General features: G+C 33.3%; 1 protein-coding gene across 1 annotated transcript; it reads right to left on the reverse strand.

Moving 5' to 3' along the window:
• Positions 1-6,337: 6,337 nt before the first annotated feature.
• Positions 6,338-13,340, reverse strand: LOC131017787 (probable inactive ATP-dependent zinc metalloprotease FTSHI 1, chloroplastic). The gene is made up of 15 exons (XM_057946511.1): positions 12,391-13,340; positions 12,222-12,306; positions 11,027-11,461; positions 10,893-10,946; positions 10,740-10,805; positions 10,379-10,474; positions 10,171-10,299; positions 9,467-9,519; positions 8,954-9,149; positions 8,723-8,837; positions 8,343-8,617; positions 7,976-8,059; positions 7,767-7,879; positions 7,443-7,692; positions 6,338-6,863 (listed from the first exon to the last, which is right to left on the reverse strand). Exons 1-15 carry the CDS (start codon positions 13,089-13,091, stop codon positions 6,687-6,689), a joined length of 2,829 nt encoding a protein of 942 aa, XP_057802494.1. The 5' UTR covers positions 13,092-13,340; the 3' UTR covers positions 6,338-6,686.
• Positions 13,341-22,475: the final 9,135 nt, after the last annotated feature.

The following is a 22,475-nucleotide window of genomic DNA, read 5'->3' on the forward strand; positions in this document are numbered from 1 at the left end:
GCCGCTCTAATGCCAGCAAACACGTCAGTCATCTCCAAGCTTGGGATGCGATCTCTGATGGATTGATTCAAGCCGCCAAGGAACATGCCCAACTGTTGCTCAGGGGGCAGAGGTGGCAGTTGGGCAATTCGCTCCTCAAATAAGGCTAAGTAATCTTCCAATGACCCCGTCTGAAACGTTACATGCATGGCCTCATAGGCATTAATAGTCGAGCTGTCGCCAAAACTCTTTATTAATTCCTGTGTAAACTGATTCCATGGTATAGTTTCGGAGCGACGCAATACCCACTGCGCCCAAAATATCGAGCGTCCTGACATGGCGATGAGCGCCAATTGCACTTTTTGTTCTGTTGGAACGTGTTGCACTAGAAAATATTATTCCGCCTGTGCTAGCCACGTTATGGGGTTCGTCCCATCAAACAACGGTAGATCCATCCATGGTGATGTTGTGTCTGAAGTTCCTCCATCTATCCTAGGCTGCTTACCCGATTCCCCGTTACTATCCGAGTTGCTTGAAGTTTCCTTGTCTGATAGTTTAGACAAAATAGCGGCTAGGGTTTTCTGCATAGTCGCCATCGAATTCTCCAATCCACCAACTGCCGCCTGCACTTCCTCTACCGTCTTCTCTACCTGTTCAATCCATTCCTTATTCGTCGCCATAGAATTCCACGCTCACCGCACCAAATTGATAGAGTGAAGACAGAAGTATGAGAATAAGAACTGAATTGAATGATAATCCTCAAAAGAGGCCGCAGAGATTAATCTCTGTCACAGCGTCAAACGCTAACTACAATAATATCTGGATACCCTAATTTACTGAGAAGTAAGCAAATAAATACTTAATTCCTACTAAGGCCCATGCATAAGACATAAAGCCCGTACAGCCCAAAACTAAATAAAAACTGAATAATTAAAAGAAATCATAGAACTCCTGCGTTCTGCTATGCTGCTGCCTTCTTAAAGCGGCGCTGGGTATACATCTTTAATCCACCCGGCGCTGCTCCATCAAGAGGAGTCGGCGGCGGAGTGGCTTTAACCATAATTGTTGCAACTGCTCGTTGTGCATGCGTGTGTGTGTCGGTGTGTGATAGAAGGAGTGAGAGAAGAGAGAGATGGGGGGTGGAAAGGTGGGAGTGAGAGAAGAGAGAGAAGGGATGACAGGTGGATAAATAATCCAAGTAGATAAGCAATGTAGGCTTTTTGGTGTCCGAAAAATTTTAATAGGACACAAACAATATTTTTTTGATAGGTTGAATATCGTTTTGATATTATCATTAGATTGGAACATTTTTTAGAATTCGCTAAAACGATGGGATATAAAGTGACTTTGATCCTTTTTTAAAAAAAAAATTGTGTTAGTCATAGAAATAGCTACACAAACCTTTGGGAGCTGTCACATTTTAATCCAATTTATTTTATTTTGACATGGCCTCTCGTTTCACTAGATATCTAATTTGTGCATCACTTTATACAACATTAAGATTAAGATGAGGAATAAATATATTTCAAAACTAGTAAACTCTAATAGTAATATTTAAATTTCTATTTTTTAAAATATTTTTCACTGTAAACCAAATCAAAAAAATTTAGTTTACAAATGAATTGCACCGTTTGAGATGAAAAAACTAAATCAAAATGCAAATTACGGTTCGATTTGAAAAAAATTGGCTATTCTAGTTTGAATTTGCTCACCCCTTTGCTCTTAAACTTGGTTTGTTTGTCATTGAACCAATTCCCGAGCTTTATTTACCAAAATACTTCAAAGCTTACGAGCTTAATCGAGCTCAAACGAGCTTTCAAAATGTATATTTATCATTACAATGTTAGTTATTTCCTTTAAAAATAAATTATTGTATTCACGATAATATAAATGTATTAATTATTTTTTGTATAATAAATTAAGTTAGTTCGAAACGTTTATTAATAATTATAGCTAGGGATGTCAATCGGGCCAGCCCACCGAATTTCGGGTTAATCGGGTGCGGGCTAATCGGGTTGAGGATTTTGTCAGGTTATAAATTTTCAACCCTAACCCTAAACATTCGGGTTTCGGGCTAGTCCATCGGCTAATCGGGTTAAAGGCGTAAAAAAAATCATTTGTATTTTGTTATTCTTAATGATCTAATGTATAATGTATAATATATATATATATATATATATATAAATCAAAGAGTTATTCTTAATTTTGTTATTCTTAATTTGTATTTTGTTATTCTTAATTTTTTTGATTTAAATGCTTAAAAACTATATACATATATATACCATTATATGTTACAAACTTAATTAAAAACTGATTTTATTACGTATTTTTATTTCAAACTTATATAATATTGCCCACTAAATACTCGAACATGTTTAAATTTATAAATAAATTTTGTTACAATAAGTGATATGTCTCAAAAAATATTTTTTTAAAAAATCATTATTGATTAATGGTTGGATCGCTATAGAATTAAAAAAATATGATATTCTTTAGAAAAGATTAATATAAATAAATTTATAATATTAATTAAAGGGCTCTATTCTGCGTAAAAAAGTTGGAAGAGAAAGGCGCTCTCTATTTTGGGTAAAAAGTTGGAAGAGAAAGGCGCTACACTTCCCCAATGAACACGGAAACAAATTGAAGGGGATAGGACTTTCAGATTCGAAAAAGTTTAGAAGAAGTCGCAATTTACTATCTTTGTTCCTTTTCTACATCAAGATCAAATTGAAGCTGCACGAGTTTGAAGACCGCCTAATGGAGATGATGAACAATTTCTTGATTTTTTTTTTTTTTTTTTTTCATTTTGTACAGCTCACTGCCAAGATTTCTTGCTTCTTTTTGTTGAAATTCATTGTGTTGTTGCAGCTTTCATCAGAAGGTTAATATTTTATGTTATTCACAACTAAACCAATAAAATATAATTGGGTTATTTGCATGACAATACACCAATTTTCATCAAAATCTAAATTTAACGCGAATTTAGAATATTCCAATAAAATACACCAACTTCAATGTTTGTCCAAATTTAATACAGTCTAAATTTTGAAATTCAAAACCTGTCCCCATTTAAAAATCAATTGCATAAAATGAAGAGTGATGCTAAATAGCCACATTGTGGCCACCCACATTCTAATTTAATAGAGAAAATTTGAATTTATTTAATTTATTTTTTTTAATAAAAATAGGATTTAGTTATTTTATTGTATTCTCTACATTTTAGTTATTTTTTTATAATTTTTTCAACTTTTTTATTTTTATAAAAAATAAATTAAAAATAAAAAATGCAAAAAAACAAAAACAAAAAAATAACTACAATATAGAGAATACAATAAAATAACTTAATTCTACAATAACTTAAACTAGAATGTGGGTGGCCACAATGTGGCTGCATAGATTTATTGTAAAATGAATGATCAAGATCTTGATAAAACCTTTTTAACTAGTGATTATTGTTATCTATTTAAAAAGTTTGCACCAAAATATATAGATATTTTTCTTTCAAATTTTCTACTACTAGTTTTGAAAGTTTTTTGATCTTTTACTTTTTACTGATTTGCATTTCATAATATATTTTTTTGAAGCGTTAACTGACTATAAATCCACAAACTATTTGTGAATTTTGTTATTTTTTTCAACTATATAAAGTTGCAATATAAATACATAAACTTTAGCTCATTCCGAAATTTGCCCTGAATTTTAATTTCGTTCATACATGACAAAATTAAAGATGATATAATATATACACATTATATTAAAATAACTTATACAAAACTTCTACTGAAATATACACAGTACTAATATATTATGTGTGTTAGTGTGTTAATATATTATATCTATATATTTTTTTATATATATTTAATGAATATATAGTTTAATTTTAAAATTTGTATTTTGATAAAATTAACAAATACAATCTAGCAAAGATGAAATTTAAAATTTGCCATAATCAAGGATCATAATATTTTAAAATTTACTTTTTTTTATATTTTTACTATATAGTACGTATTATTTTTATATTTATATTTTTTATTATAACAATTTAATGCAATTACAAAGATTAAACTTATATTTGTTCATTTTAGAACTCTTTAGCTTAAAATATGAATTTGTAGATAAATAATTATATATATATATATATATATATATCTTAAAAATAGAATTTCTAATATGATTTACATTTATTAATTTTTTAGCATGTTTTTGTATGAATTATTATTATTATTATTATTATTATTATTATTATTATTATTATTATTATTATTATTATTATTATTATTATTATCTAAAGTAGTCGAAATTAATAAAAAAAATTAGAAACAAAAAAATATTTCCAAAAATAGTGAGGTGATTTTTGGCGGGAAAACATAACTTATTATTTTTTAAAGTGATTGAGCTTTTATATATATATATATATAGTCAAATCATTCAATATCTCTAGGGACATTGATGATCTCAAATACGTTTTCAACAATTATAAATTTGAGAAGCTCCTTTTAGAACAGTAAATCAGTAACTGGCATTGTCGGCATAATTTTATATTTCGATTTGAACTTTAAAGTTTTAATATAATAGTATAAATTTAACAATAAGTTATATTGCCTAATATTTTTTAGTACATATAAAGTCTATAATTAATGAGATATATTTAAAATTTTGGGCCCTCAAAATTATGTTACAAAATTATCATCAAATTAATTTGAAATTAATTTTAAATTGAACTTTGAATTTTTGACAATAAATTATGTTATGTGATATTTTTTAGTATGCATAAAACCTATAATTAATTGGATATGTTAAAAAATTGAGCCCTCAATATTTTGTGGCCCTGGGCCGTCGCCCATGCCCGCCCGCCCTCAGAGTCGGCCCTGCTCGAGATCCAAATAATTCACGAATAGTTGAGTCCACAACTCTAATTTTTATACAACATGCATGGTTGTGAGATCATCCCCACAAACAAAATAAGATCTAACGAGTTCATTGTCGATTAATGCATGAGCTTTCACTCATTTTGTTGAAAAATTAACACCCCAAATTTGTTTTGGTCATCGAAAATTTGATATGATATGCTTCATCCGAGTAGCACAGCCAAATTGCAATTGCACTATTTTGTTTCAATTTTGGGAGACCAAGAAAATTTTGAGGTGTCACTTTTATAACAAATTAGTAAAAGACTTTGACATTATTGCAATATTTTAACTTAAAATTGTAAAAATGAGAAAACGTTCATGCACTAATTGACAATTAACCCTACACAAAATTTTGGGTACACACGGTTGTACCGTACAATCGGATTGACCTGTACCCAAAATAGTGTTATTTATATGATTTGAGTCAGGATATGGGTTCAAATAAGGACACAGATCAAAGTCTAAGTGAATGTGCAACCCAATTGTACGGTACACCCGGGTGTACTTAAGACCACCTCTTAACCCTAAAGTGAGATGCCTCGAGTAAAAAAGAATAGCCAAAATACAATACCACAACAAAATCGAAAGATTAATATATTCATGCATGACAATATCATGGTAAAGAATACAGATTGATATAAAAACAGAAATCATATTCGGAGAGCGTTTGGCATAGCTTATTAATTTTAAAAAACAAACTTACAAACGATTGAAGAACTTATATATGCTCCTTCAAAGTGTTTAACAAAATAAGTTTTTAAACAACTTATAAATAGTAAAAATAATTTTCACAAGCTTATGAGAACTCCTTCAAAGTGTTTCACAAAATAAATTTCTAGACAACTTATAAATTGTAAAAATAAACTTCAGAAGCTTATAAGCTACCCAAAAAATAAAGAGGTGGTCTCTTGTACACCCGGGTATACCGTACACCCGAGTTGTACCCTACCCGGATCCTAACTCAGTTGGACTATCCCGACCCATTTTTTATTGAAATGACACTAACACGAACTGGCACTAACACTAACACAATCTTGAAATGACACTAACACTATTTTGTTTTACAAATGACACTATTTCAAAAATGACACTAACACTACGTGTCAAATGACACCAACATTACATATAAATGACACTAACACTAAATATTCGAGTAGGATAGTCCAATTGGGTCGGATCCGGGCCAAGATTCGGGTCGGATACGACCCGTGTGTACGCAAGTTTTTGTGAAAAATAAATTCTTCCACCTCAACTTATTTTTCCATAATCTTATATGCAACAATCATTTTACAAATATTTTTAACTATGATTTGTTATTTTCATTCGCACGGCCTTCCAAATTTATCTCTTTTCAATTTTCTCTCTCTAACAAAATTTTTCTCTCCAGCACAAAATTCTCTCTTTAGCTTGTAAGCTAAATTATCCAAATACTTTGACAACTTATAAGATGTTAAAAGACTACATCTTATAAATTGTTAGAGCTTATAAACTCTTTAAAATAAGCTCAGTCGAACACCCTCTTAGTTAAGACTGATTGATCAGTGACTTGAATAAGCCCATACTATTGTATACTCATCCTAATTACAAGGTGAGATCAACTCTTCCAAAACCAATTGTGGTGTACCATATATACTCCCTTAAACTATCTAACCAATGAACAAAAATTTCGGCATTATCCAGTGCGCACCTGAAATAGCGGATACGGGTTTCCTTCGTCGTAAAATCTCTATCCTAGGACAAGAAACCTGTTGAGGAAAAATCAATTTGCAAAAATCACCTCAAAATGCATAAGGTGAATCAAGAGGACAGCATGGTGTACTCCAACTCTTGAGTCTCAGGTAGATCCTGTTGGAAGAATGGAAGGCTCCCCGGATCCCTTTCCTCCAAGACGAGGCTCGGAGGCGTCTGTGGAGGATAATTCTCGATAATAAAATCAATCTCTTCCCCGGTGAGCTCTCTTTGATCAAGAAGGACCTGCAACAACGAAACAAAGCTTTTTACACTGTGGTAGTGTCGGGCCACCTAATAAGACTAAGAATACGTCGTGGGCCTTTGTATTCATCTCATCATAGGACGTGGAGCTGTTCAAATCCATAAGTTCGACTAGAATTTAGGGGGAAGTCACTCTTGATGAACCACTTCAATGGGACTCAACTAATCGAGCAAAGAATTTTTATGTTTCAACAAAGTTTTGTGATTTCTTACAATATAGTAGTTTCGAACATGTGATCAAGCAGAAATGATACCAATAGTATTGATTTGTGGGTTAATGGCTGTAGATATATAAATTATTTGAGAATTTTGATTTCTCCCATATTCTATAAAGTTGGTGAATAAATACACGAATTTTGATGATTTCAGAAATTTTCCCAAAGTGAGCCGAAATCTTGATTTTGGGAAAGTTTCAGAAATAATCAAGGTTTGTGTATTTATTCACTAATTTTATAGAATATGAGAAAAACTGGAATTTATTAATAATCTACGGATTTATAGCCAATTAACCCTTGATTTATTTCATCAACTACGTGATCAGGAAAGAGAATAAACGTGCACCTTAACCGTTTTGAGTAAAGCGGCGTTGTGCTGCTTAAGCAACGAGACGGTCTTTCCATACATATTCTGCATTAGCTCCTCCGTCCTCCTTGCAATGTCATCATCCATTTTGAAGTTGACGGGAGGCTCGATCAGATCATAATCGTCATACAGTGAGCCCTCAAAGTCGATTCTTGGACCAACAAATCTACTTCTCTTTCTCCATGGAGGGGGTTCGCCATGCACTGTCATAGGGTTCTCCAAATTCCAGCTACAAGAAACGCAAAATCAATGACGAGTTGACAACACAGATAACCATACCAAACGCAGTAGATGAAAACCTACATTGCAATGATCTTACGAGCGAGCCAAGATGCATCAGCAAGATAACTAACTGATGCTTTAGAAGTATCTCGTCCAAAAATGACTTCTTCAGCAGCTCTCCCTCCTAGTAATACCTTTAAATAGAAAATCTCAACACCTTTATGATCTCAACTACATACAATAATGCAAGGAGAGAATAGTGCAAGTCTAGTTGAGCTGAAATGGCAGACCTGAAGGCGGTGTAATAACTGAGGTTTGCGCTCAAATATGTACGACTCATCATCAAGGCGGTTAAATACAACTTGAGACAGTGACTGCACAAGACATCCCAAAATCGTCGGTGAAAAGTGAGAAAAAGAGCTATTAGCATGAACACATTGATTGTGATACATTATTGTCCACGGAACCGAGCTTCTAAGTTAGGTTTATGACAAAGCATAAAACTCGAAGTTAAGGAAGGCATTCAATGAAAATGCAAAAATCGCAGCAGTCAGCAAATAGGAGTTGAAACCTATTCCCTAGCTTGGAAAATAAAACGTAATAGTGTGTAAACTCCAACATGCATAGAAAATCAACAAATTTAAAGAGAGGAAAGACCTGTCCACGAGGATCGATTGATACACGATCACAACGCTCAACGTTTGCATTCTCACAACGCCTTAGCAGATGCGAAGTCAAAGCAGTCCCCACTTCTACAGTAGCTCGTCGACATTGTCCTTGGTGGCCTAGGTTTATCCCGATACGCTTAGGACCCACCGTAAGACGGTCAACTGCATCATCCATATCTGACTCAAGAATAGCAGCATGACCTTTCCTCACTGCCACAAGAGCAGCCTCTTGGAGAAGTTGCGCCAACTTTGCACCCGTCCACCCTGGTTACAATGATTACGCCATTGAAAATTTGACAAATGGCGCTCTGTAAAAAATTACTGTCGGTTTCATACTGAAAAATAAAAAATCAAAACTCAATTGCATACCTGGCAAGTTGTTTGCATAGGTCGACAAATCGACAGTATGTGATAATTTCACTTTCCGTGCATGAACTTTTAAAATGTCCAATCTCCCTTTTGCATTCGGAGGACGGATTCTTATCTAAGAAATTACCAAAAAAGAGGTCATAAATGCCATGTAAATTTCATAGGAGTCCATGCATACCCAAGAAAGAAATCAAGCTTTGATAACTCAATACTCTGCTCAGAGAAACACACCTTACGATCAAAGCGACCAGGACGAAGAAGGGCAGGATCGAGCAAATCCATTCTGTTAGTGGCACCCAAAAAGATAACACCTTTGCCTGTATCAAATCCATCTAGTTCTATCAAGAGCTGGTTCAATGTAGTCTCCCTTTCTTGAGTAAATGCATTGTACATGTCATCTGATGATTCTTGGAATGCTCCTTGTCGCCTATTATCAGCAGAATTCAACAAGAAAAAAAAATTAAAAAGAAAGATCATTGAAACTATCACAATACAAATTATGTGAAGGGGGCGCCGTGCAATAGATTAGGTATGATCAGCATTACAGCATGCATATCTTACACTAGAGACACATGTCAAATACAAATCAAGTAAAATAAATCCTGAGTTTGTTGACTAAAATAAGGTTAAATCGGCAACCAAAGGTTTTTTGTAGGCATTATATGACAACAGTAGACATATATTTAGGACATAGCAAGTTTAAACTCAGTGCCGGGAAAGAGAAACTAGCTAGAATCCCCATACCTTGTGGCCAGTGCATCAATTTCATCAATAAAAATGACCGATGGTTTGTTTACCTGCAAAAGAACATATATAGTCAGTAAGTTTATAGAATTACCACCTGTACAACCTAAAACCTGCTAGACGACTCACTGAAACTTTAGTCTCTATAGATGCCATTTTAGAGCAATAGGGATGGAATAGTTACTTAATCATTCTGTTGAACCAAGAGTTCCTCTGTCATTATATTTGAGGAAATACAGGAATAATATCATTGGAACGTAAAGAGGTAATTTCGTGTTGTTTTATGTTTTCCAAACTAAACCAATTAACTTCAGCCATGTAGATGATACCAATAAGCTGCAAGATAAAAGAACCGAAAACTGAAATTTGATTTGTTAAACCAGCTGGCATAACTCAGAACAAGTAAAGTGCCTGCCACGTCAAACATTTTGTTCACTGCAAAACGCGTAATAAAGATAGATTTGCATGTGCTGACATTTCCAAATAAGTCAGTTCACAGTTCCATATATTAAACGGAAGCAATATCATAATAGAGGACCAGAACCAAGTCTTTCACATGCCAAATCTTATGTTATACTGAAGACAATATAGACCTTTTTTTTGTGAAATGAATACAGCATAACTTTTAAGAAAAATGTTGACATGGTCAATAATAATTTAATACTGACATAAACCTTGCAGAAATGATAAAGATAACCAGTTACCTTTGCTCTCTTAAATAAGTCCCTGATACGAGCAGAACCAACACCAACTAATACTTCAACAAATTCCGATCCAGCCATTTGATAAAATGGAACACCGGCTTCACCAGCTATTGCTTTTGCAACTAGTGTCTGGTGATAAAACATTTGACTACATAACTCATTGCATAATATTCGTAATTCATGTTTCTAGAAAAAAGAGACAACTGACCTTGCCACATCCCGGAGGGCCCTCAAGTAGTACTCCATGAGGAGGTTTTATTCCCATTTTATCAAATAGTTCAGGATTCTTTAGGTACCTTACCAACTAATTAGCAGCCAAAAAAAGCCAAAAAAAGGAAAAGGAGAGGGATTAGAAGTGTTTTCAAGTTCTGTGATCACTGCATATCAACATTCATCTCACTTGAAAGTCAAAAGAAAATGCTTTGCATATCAAGCACAGTATTACCTAAAAGTATTTCTACGTGAAAACAAATGAGTGAAAGAAGAATTAGCTTAAGAAGAGAAATCATTTTAATTGTATCAAGCTCAGGTTTGCCTTTTAGAATGTATCGTGGAGTGAAAAACGGTACCTCCTGGAGCTCTTCCACTGCTTCCTCAATGCCTGCCACATCATTAAACATGACTCCGGTAGAACCCTGAAGACATGTTATTCTCGTTATGTTTAGAAGATAAATACACAATTTTATTAAAACTGGAAAGCAAATACAAGTATATTAACTGACATCAACACGGGCTTGTGGCTTTGACTGAGAGAATTCAATGCCTTGCCATATATCCTGCATGAAGTAGAAGTAGCAATGGTAATGAAATGCTAACAGCAAAGCTATCCGAAGAAAATGCTGGAAGTGAAGCTCACCCATTTTCTGAAATTCTTAGGTCTTCTAGACAGTGTAAAACGAACAAGAAGCACCATTGTCACAAAGACCAACATGATTGGCTTTAGCATCTCAATACTAGCAGAAACCCCGCCAAAAGTGTAAAGTTCATACAGTTTTGATGTAAGCGCTCCATCACCAAGATACTCAGCAAGATTATCCCAGATTCTTTCTAGAACCCCAAATATAAGACCTAAAAATAGCTTGAGAAATGGCTTGGTAAGAGGCCATATGACATATGCAGCCACACCATAGACAAAGGTGGTAGCAGCAAATACTGCTGAAGCCAAGAATCCCCCGACTACAACTGCAGCTGCAGCCATTGCAGCAGTCAACATCCCAAGTTCAACCATCATCCTGCTGGAAATCTTCGAAGCTACTGGATGAGGATATTCTGGCAGCTTTCCAACCCAGGACTAAAGAGGGGGGGGAGGTGTAAGACACTGACATAAGCACAAAGAAAACATAAACTTACAGATTCCCCTAAACAGATGCTTGGCTTTGATGCCTCATTGATTGATATAACCCAGATATTGACAAACTACACTTCTAAGGTAATTTAGCCAACGCGGCAACCTAAGCAATGCAATTCTATTACAATTTATAAGTTTATCAATTCCACAGTGCTTGCCAACAGGCAATAACTCAAGTGAAAACTTCAAATGGATTCTGTCACTTTGCTGACTATTTGGACGCCTACAACCCCAACAAGTGTTGTATATCAGGATAGGCTAAATATTAAGTATATAATCATTCAATAACCGGAACCTGCCCCATTGCTTAGGAAGTACAACCAACTGTATGAACTAATTTTTCCATCACAAGCATGGAGCTATACTGCATACTGAACTATTAGAGAACAAGACCACCTAGATGATTTTACCATGACTGCTTGCATATGTTTCTTGCTGTCATCACGGTCTTACAGGATCAACACTGTTGCTAGTTAGGGAAAGTATGTGGAAAGAATTAAACTATACAATTCAGCTAAAAGAAGTATTCACACTATGATTAATTATGGCATTCTTTCTTCAGCTTATAATAATTGCATTATGATCGTACTGGAGATATTAAGTGGCCATTCCAAACATGTTCATGTTTATTTGTGCTTCTCATTTTGTTTCCCTACGGTGAATTCGGGAAGAGCATTGTAAGACAAATTGTAAATGTCAATACCAGTGTTTGCTTCTCTACTTCATTCCGTGGTCCCTTGTACGCCTCCAAAAGATCCTGCACTTGTTCTTCATCCAGTCTCATGGCCCTGCAACCACAACTCACGAAAAAAATCAAGCAGATGATCAAACACAAAGCAGCAACAAACATTGATGATATACTCTCTACACACCATTTAGTCCGGTGCAAGCTCGTTTCACCGGGTATTTGTTTTAAATCAACGACGAAATCCCTGTAAACATTGTCACCATACAGAACCCCGCCATCCTCCTTAAAACTCACCAACTTCACCTTATCACTGTTCATATACTTCCTAAAATCATCATAGCTCATCTTGGGCAACTCCTTCACATTCTTATCAAACTCATCTTCTTCAGATAAATTGCCCACGAAAACCTGTTCCGGCACATAGAGCTTCCCTTTGTACTCCCTCAACAAATCCTTCAAATAAACCTCCGTCTCCGGCTTCACATTGTTACTCTCACCGCCACTCTCCTTCACACTTCCACTCACCAATGCCTTCAAATTCAACCTATTCATAATCCCCCAAATTCTCTCATTAAAACCCTTTCTATTCAGGCTCTCCTTCTCTCTCAACGTGTACAATTTGTCCCCAATCAAATACTTAGGCTCAATTTGGCTGGGGTTTTCCCTCAAAACCCTAGTCACAAAATCCTCATCTCCAGCTCCCGAATTCGTCGACGAACTCGAATTCGAACTCGCCCTCGGCAGAAAAACACGTGGATGGCAATTGAGCTGCACTCTTTTGGTGGGTTTCAGGGAAAAGTACAAATTCTTTTGAGTTCTTTGGGTAGGGAATACCGTTGGGAAATTAATAAAGGGCTTAGCAGCTCCCGACGGTGTGGAATACATATTTTCTAGCTAAAAATTGGGATGTGATACTAAGTTATGGAATTTGGGCATTCTTGGTTTCAGAGCAAGCTTAGAATTTACATGAAGACGACGTTAAAGGTTTGTCAACATTATTTGATAAAGCTATCTTTAATTGAAATCATGAGAAAATGCAGATTACCCAAAAGGAAAGTGACAGAGAAGGGGATAAAGCAGGCGAAGGAAGAGAAGATGAAGAAGAAGAAATCGTGTTTATTTCGACAGAAGTTGATAGAATTAGCGTTTTTTTTGCTCGATTTATTTATTCTCAATTTCTCATCAACTTGGAAATTTAGGAGATTATGTTTTCTTTTTCTATTTTTGAAGAAGGAGATTATGTTTACATTGGAATTAAAAAATATATTAAAATAAATAAATATAAATATTAAATAAAATCAAAATATAAATAATTTGAGTTGCTACTAGTTTAAACGATGTAATAATTTGAAAGTCAGACTACTCGTTTTAACTTTTAAATAATTTTCTCTTCCTGGGTTATAATTTATTTCTTTTTTCTTACAAAAATATGAACATTTGTAAGTGTCATATATTTTAAAAAATATTAAACAAAAATGTATTGTGAGTGAAAAATTGGTCACACTTTATAAAAAGTAGACATAAAAAGTAAAGGGATTGTGATGGAATATTGTACAAAAATAAAAATATTCATATTTTAGGAGAAGGTCCAAAATAGCAAAATGGAGTATTTATTTTTGTAAGGCCGTATAAAAGCATCCACATCCGAGAGCCCTTAAAGGGGTTCTTAAATGGTCCCCGCCATTTCGGAGTGCTCCTTCCCTTACACTAGGGTTCTCTGCTCTCGAGCTCTAAATTTTTTGTTTTATTTTATCTTTATTTTTAATATATTTTTTAATTAAATTAAAATTTAATACTACATTAATTAAAAAATTCAATAATTAAAAAAAATACTATAATAATTTTTATTTTTGTTTTATCCTTATTTTAAATGCATTTGTAGATTAAGAAATAATAATTAGAAAGTAAAACAAAAAGTTAGAAATTAAACTATCTGGAAGCTACATTTAGTTGATTTTATATTGAATCTCGTATTTAAAAATGTAGGTCTCTCTACAATGTGTATTACACTATAAATAGTGAAGTTACATTTAGATGATTTTATATTGAAACTCACATTGAAAAATGTAGACTTGTCTACAATGTGTGGTACATTTTAAATAGTGAAGTTACATTTAGTTGATTTTATATTAAATCCCAAACTAAAAAATATAGGTTTCTCTCAAGAGTCAATACCTCTAAATAACCTCTTTGCTTAACAAAAAGTTAATGACATCCATAAGAATAAAAATATATTATTTATAATCAATTTTATAATAAACAGACATTTCTGCCTTTTAATCGTTTTTTTCATTTATCGATTTTCATATTTTATAAGTAATACTACAAACAATAATTGAAAAACTAGTCGTTTCACACCATTTACGGAATTCACGCATATGTTGTTCTTCTTCTTTTTTTTTTTTTTTTTTTTTTGTGTTTCGATTCTTAGTCTTTTGATTTGATTTTCTCCTTCATCTCCATCATATTCTTCTTCTTTTTATTTCCACACCATTTACATAATTAATTGATGCATATATTCTTCTTCTTCTCTTTTTTTTTTGTTTCGATTCTTAGTTTTTTGATTTGATTTTCTCCTTTATCTTTATCCTATTCTTCTTCTTTCTATTTCCATTTTCTGCAATTTTTTTGGTCAATTTTTTCTTGGGGCTCTTCAAAAGTCATTTGGATCACTACTCAAATATAGTTAATTGTAGTGATCTATCTTGCTATTCTATGCTAGGAGGGAGAATCACAGTAGCAGCAACCTAATTTGACGAAGGCGGCAACCCCGCGATGATGTCGTCCGATGATGGCTTCTAGGACCTCGACCAACATAGATGCGACGGGAAGAGTGGGGAGGGAGGGGGTTTTTTTTTTAAATGGGGAGGGAGGGTTTGATATGTTTTAATAAATATAAATATTGTGAAAGCTAATTACATAATTTTAAAATCTATTAAATTTTTAGATGTTTCGGAAATATTAAAAATATAGTACATTTATAAATGGGCATTTTTGGTAGTAGTGGCTATCATTATGATATTTTTATGTTTATGGTTAAAATCCAACTTTTAGTTAATGTGTAATACATTATGAATAGTGAAGCTTTTTAATTAAAATTAAAATTATAATCTTAAATTTCAAACAATTTTTATATAAAAAAATTTGATTAAACAACAATATTTTTTTAAATTGGACGGTGCATTGCACGTGCCCTTCTCTCTCTTCACCCAAATCCGGCGTGGAGTTGTGAGACGGAAGCACACTAGGTGGGTGCGGGGGCGCTCGCCCATTCGCCGAGCCCTATTGTGGATATTCTAACAATTTTAAGTAGGTGCATGCTCTTTTTGGCCAAAAAAATAAAATAAAATTGGTCACATGTTATTAGTTTATTTGTTGGGGTGTTGAGTCAGATGAGTTGCTTCGATACAAATATTCAAGTTTGGAAGGTGTATATGAGCTTAATTTTTAATTTATTTACATTATTTTCCTATCTTTGGAAGTTCGATTATTTCGTAGAAACAATTATAATCGATGTGTGACTAATTCATGAAAATAAATAAGGAAAATTTTTTGTTGAATTTGAATAATATGATAATAAGTCGGGCAATGTTCCTTCGAATGAAAAAAGACAGATATCAAATGATACTAAACAATCAACAGTTAGCTAAACCTTAGAATAACAAATTTGGTTTAATGCTTCTGATAACCAACATTTATTAACATAATACTATAAATTAAAAGTCTAAGCTTGATAAGAATATCGTTCAGGGTGTAACATAAAATTCTTAAGTTGGGAAAGCAAAAGACAGATAAGAATTTGTGCTACAGCAGAAATCAAAATAAGAAGTTGAACCCTAGTCTCAGCTCTGCCCCGTCAACACCAGTCAATCAATTTGAAAACATTTGAAAGTATTTAGGCTAAGTACTAATGTACTTAATGGGCATGCATTTTATGAAAAGTTTCATATTTTTGTAAAGACAATATTCAATCATTTAAAGCATGACTTATTTTTTTTTAAATAAAAGTATTTCTAAGCATGCAAAATCATTCTTTTCATTTAGTCCATTATCACGCTCAATTATGTTACTCGTTGTGATCTCGACCTTTAGGGACTGTCGGATCTCTTACTCCCATGATATTTGAATTGAGAGCGTAACCTAGACAAGTTTGATTTGACCTCGGGACGCCACCCAAACAGGCCTTACATTACATGCTTTGGAACATATCCGGTTGAGCACCCTTATAACGCCTCTAGCCAATGCCCCATAGAGATTAGCCCACCGAATCAGCTAGCAAGTGTACACAATTATCAAACAATGTATTACGTGATAAGAGAACCTCGACCAATTCATTGTCGTGAGTCTTAAACAAAATAGAGTGCACAAAATATGTTATTGGATAAACAATTAACATTTCATCGAAATATTTAGAGCATATATAACTCAATAATACTTTTGTAAAGTAAGCCCACCTGGATGGACAAAGCATTAAGATCATAAATATAAAAACTAGTCTTGAAAAAGCAGTGCTAATCCCCTTAGCCCACAAAGCCTGTAAAAAATTATATTCTTAATAGGTTCGTGAAGCTAATCTTAAGTCATAATGGAAGTGCTATTAATTCCTGATTCATCATGCCAATTTTTCAAAATTTTATGTATAAATATTGATAACTAAAATTCTCGGCTAAGGACACCAACAATATTCTTGCTCGACTTTTATTTGATAATTGAATTTATGTGATATATGGTTGCTTATTCAAAAAAACAAATCTTATAGTAATTCGTAATTAGAGGTGTCAAATGGGCCGAATCGGACCAATTGGCCCATCCCTTTCGAGCTTTGAAGATTTACCAGGTCGGGATGGGCCGCCCGAAATATGATCGGGCTGCAAAACAATAAGCCGAGCCCAGCCCTCCTCGGGCCATCGGGCGGTCAGGCCAAACCCGCCCAATAATTTTCTTTTCTTAAATCTATTTTTTATTATAAAATAATGAAAAAATATTAATTGAATGAAACTTCTATAATATATAGACATGTCTCGCTAGTTTTTTTTAGAGTCAAAATAAATTGCATCCCTCAAAAGATTTTGGGTTAAACAACTTTAAACAACTTTAAAAAAATTGAAAAAATAGCAATTGACAACCCCCTTAACAGTTTATATATATGTTTGGTTTGAAATATTGAAAAAATAGGTGTTTTAATAAATAAGCTAAATAGTACACATGTTTGGTCTTGTTATGGGAGAAAAAAGAAAAAAAAAATAGACATGTTAAAATATAATGCGTTTATCGAGCATTTCATGTTAGTTGAAAGTTTGGTTTCAGAAGCGGGTCAAGGGAGACGAGAAGGGACGCCAGACACACATAGTGACATAGGATTTATGAGAAGATTGCGAAAAATTAAATTGAATTTTTATTTTAATTTTAATAGATTTCATATTTTATTATTTTTAAATATATAATTTCAAACATAAATTATTGATATCGGGCAGGCCAAAAAGCCCGGTCAACCCGACGGGCTATTTGGGCGGGCTTTTTAGGCCCAGTTTTTTTTGGCCTGATTTTTTAAAGCCCAACCCAGCCCTAAACTCGGGGCAGACCAGGTCGGCCCATCGGGTTGGGTCAATTTTGACAACTCTATTCGTAACATGACATTACAGTTTTATGAAAATGAAGTTTCATAGCTTATTTGCAACAATTCATCAAGAACACATCAGTCAGAACGTTACAGATTTGACTAAGCTTCAGTAACAACTTACAACAACAGAGCTATAGCCTCCAGAAAGAATCTAAACTTACCTTCACATCATTCTCCAGATCTTGTTTGTCATATGAACAACAAATCCTGCGAAATTAGGGTAGAGACGAATGACATGAATAACATTGTCATATTCTCCCCTACGGATTCTCATCACTTCCTCCAGCTTGCCATAGCACCCCACGTACACCACACACAACATAAGCCAAGGAAGCGCCTACACATAACCACAGTTGCTATGGAAACTAGTTGTACCAACCTTCAAAGTTATGGCCTCTACAATAGTCATAATACAGAGAAATATGATCTGTAACCGAGCGTTCATGTACTCATCTACGAAAGATTTAGTGTATAGGCAAGCAACGAAGGAGTAGCAACAACCCAACCAAAGCATACAGAAAGAACAGTAACCTATCAAGTTCTCTTAATGGGTTAGTGCCGTCGAAGAAAATGAAGCTCAGTATACCACAACATGCAATAAAAATAGCATTCGAACTCCCCAATAGGATACACAAAAGATCCACAAGCAGAAACCACCAAAGCAGAAAACAGTGTAAAGTATAACTTACTCGGTTGATATCTATAGAACGGTCGTAATCTTATGACGTAGAACAAATCACCCGCGTCCCAATCTCGATCACCAAAGTAGTTTTTGAAGGCTTGAACGGCACGACGTCTCAACGCATTGAAACTCATTCTGATGGTGGATAGCAATTGAAATTTTCGGAGTGATGGATTTATGAAAATCAATTTAAATCATAAATTCTTTCATTTTAAAAAATGCTTATTGCAAATTATTTGAGCTTAGTCAAATTGATAAATTAATTAAACCAGATCGACATCTTAAAATAAAAAATAAGCCCAACAATTAAATAATGGCAGCCCATTATAATTAAAGTAAAACACCCATAATTTAAATAAATCACAGCCCAATACTTATTAAAAATTGGCCCAAGCCCAATTAGAACCCAACCCCACTACTCCTTTTCTTCTCCACTAAACTCACGCATAACACACCTGCACTATACACACACACAACCACATACTGGACCCAGTCACCCAGGTTGCTCCCTCTCTCCACCTCGCCGAGGCAAAACGCCTATGAAAATATTTAGAGCATCCGCATCGCTTACACGATGCGGCCTACTCGTGTAAGGTCGCTATCGTGTAAGCTAACGTGTAGCCCATTTGCCCATTCACACGCGCCATTAAAAAAAATAGAAAATTCGATTTTTGAATTTTGAATTTTGAAGGCAGCTTTGACTGCCTCGGTTTGCGTGTAAATTTGATCGTTTGATTTTTTCTTCTTCTCTTTATATTCTCTTTTCCTCCTTCCTCACTTTCACTCCACAATTCTCCTCTTTCAATCTACACCTTTCAAGCCTTCTCTTTATAGGATTTGTTTTTATTTTATTAAGTTTTATGTAATTTTTAGGATTTCAAAATTAATGCAATTTAAATTTGAAGTAAATTGTGTGATTTAAATTTATGCAATTAAACTTAAATGAAAAATGGAAAAATCAAAAGTAAAAAATCATGTAGGCTATCATGTAACCTCAATGCAGCCTCTTTACACAATGTGGTCCCCCCTTTCATCAAGTAAGTTATCATGTAAGCTATCATGTAACCCAAATGCGGATGCTCTTATAGGTGTTGTGTATCATCAATATCATTGCTCATTTGTATGAATTGTCATAGATAATGAATGAGAGATAATAAACGTAAAGTTGTATTTGGAGAATAGAGAAAGGAGAGGATAGAGGAAATATGATAGATGAGAGAGAAAAAGAATAATTTTATGACTTTAAATGCTAATAACTTATTTGGTTTAGATTTATTTTTTTTAATTTTTATACCAAATTAAAGATCTTGTCATTATCTTTAATTTAATATCCATATTGAATATTTTTTATGAATCAAAGTTGATGATTTTAAGAAAAGAATCAAAACAAAAAAAGATAAATGAAGAGAGAGAAATTTTGGTGAGAAAAAGTTACCGTTAGACTCATCTTTTATATATTATATAAGCTATAAGATTATATTTGATTTGAGGCTATAAATTATAGAATAAAATAGTAATTTTATAAATATTTATTTTTTATTTTTTATTGCACAAGGCCCACTTCCTCCAAGTGTAAGCCCGGAATCAACAGTTTTATGGGCCTATAGTTTTTAGGCCCATTAGTATGTTTGAAAATACAGAGTCATAGTGATACGTTGTCGGTAGAGAATTAATTGGGAGACTGATGAAGAAATTATTATTATTTGAACTTAAATAATGCTATATTTGGTCGCTTAACTAACAAAATTGATGATGGCATTAATATGGTTATATAAGTCAAAGTCAATATAACTGCATTATGAATTATGAAATAAACAGAAAGCGACATCTACCAAATTAAAATAATCCCTTGATGGATATGGTATATTATTGATTCTTTTTGTTTATTCTTGTCTTGTCACATCCAATTGGCCCAAATGATATTTTTATAACGAGTTGTGCTTGAGAATGAATAAGTGATGTTTTTTATTGTGAGATTTTTCAAATTTATAATAGTGTCATTTATTATTATTATTATTATTATTATTATTATTACAACGTGAAGATACTCTATACCTTGAAAAAGTTCAACGAAATGCATTTACTTTCTTTGGGAGTTGGATCCCTTAAAAAATATTGAATCAAGATTAGGGGTGGGAAAAAGGGACGGGTCGAATACTCTATTTGACATCCAACTCTAAAAATGACACTAGAATTATATCCAGCCTCGATTCGTTATATTTTGTCAAGAACCTTAATATCTAATTTAACCTTAATATCTAATTTAATTATCTAAATTGGGTATTAGGATATCCGAATACTCTATCAAATTTATAAATCCACTCCAAGACCCCTACATTTCTATTCTCCATTTCCCCTCCCACTGCCGCTGCACACACAATACACATTTACACATAATACATACTGATACACACATCTCTATCTTCAAATAAAGAAAAAATAATTTGAATCTTAGAGTTGGCATAGAAAAAGGAAAAGAAGAGAATCAGCAGAATAAGGACCAGAGAAGTGATGACAACGAGATTGATCGCTCGTTGCAGAGGCGATGGCCCGTAGAAGGCGTGAAATCCACTGTCAAGAGTTAGAGTTTGAGAAAGGTAGAGAAAATTCACCGTAGTAAGAATAGACTAGTAATTTCTACTTTCTTTTAAGTATAAATCGTGTAAATCTATAAGTGTAGCCATTACTAGTGAAACGTCTCAATATAATATAGAGGCATTACTAATAGAAGGAAGGAGTATTATATTTTTGGATCTGCAATAGCTTTTCTATATCATTTTCATCTTAAATTGCTTCTTTAATAGTATATGGATATAATAATTCAAATAAAATACTACTTGTAGATTATTGTGACAATGTCAACAATAATAATTTCATAACGAACGCGCTAGGTGTCCCCTCATTGCAATCACCTCTCACTTTCGGTTTATTAAATATAAGTGAATTTTGGAGTGCAATAATGTCAACCACATGAACATTAATGCATGACCATTTCAATTGTCAAATATATAAGATATGCTGACATGTTTAGATACCTTAACATGATACTTAAAAAGGAAATTGCCTAAAAAAGAACATAAAAGAAGAGTGAAGAAGCCACCCAATTTGGACTTCTTTGGAATCCCCCAACCTAATAAATAAAATAACAATGACAGAGTACGTGTCTAAGGCGAAGGGGTTAATGTTTAAAACTTGAGATCCTGAGTTTAAGTCTTCCACCGTGTGATCTTTAAATTAATAAATTATGAGATAGTGTCCAAAATTAATATACGTACTGTCAAATGTAAATAATTTTATCTATTAACACTTGTAATAAGGTTACACTTTCTTTTCAGTGTACATGAGTACCCTCAACCGCTACCCTTAGTATGCGTAGCAGTGTAAGGTATTTGTTACTTTCCCCGTCCACGAAAAGTATGATACTTTTATTTTTAGAACACGACTCATCATCTTTTCCTTAACTTTTATCTTTACAAATATTCTTTATTTACAAAAAAAAAAAACCACATCAAATTCAATCTCAACCACACATCTCATAAAATAATAGGACATTTTCTCCATTACATAAAAATCATCACCAATTTTTGAAACTTTTTGCCCACCAAAAGTGTCAAACTTTTGATGGACGGAGTCATATTTATTGTATCTCCTAATAAGATTTTTGCAAGACCAATGTACTATATGGTGGAAATGATGCTACATCCATTATGTGAAATCGAGAATCAGGTTTGATGTAAAACCGGATAACAAAAAAAAAGATCTAGATCTATTACATTTAAACTTTTGTTTTACACGAATAATTGAAATAGAATAATAAACAAATAGATCTGTGTAATTACTTTCAAACTTTTTGATCAAATTTAAAATAGAATTCGAAACAATTTTCTCAAAATAGTATTTGTTCCATAAAATAATTAGACCAAAGAAAAGAAAATGAATTTGAAGGAAATTGGTGTGAATTGAATGA

This window comes from Salvia miltiorrhiza, chromosome 3, assembly GCF_028751815.1.
Source record: "Salvia miltiorrhiza cultivar Shanhuang (shh) chromosome 3, IMPLAD_Smil_shh, whole genome shotgun sequence".
Taxonomy (NCBI): Eukaryota; Viridiplantae; Streptophyta; class Magnoliopsida; order Lamiales; family Lamiaceae; genus Salvia; species Salvia miltiorrhiza.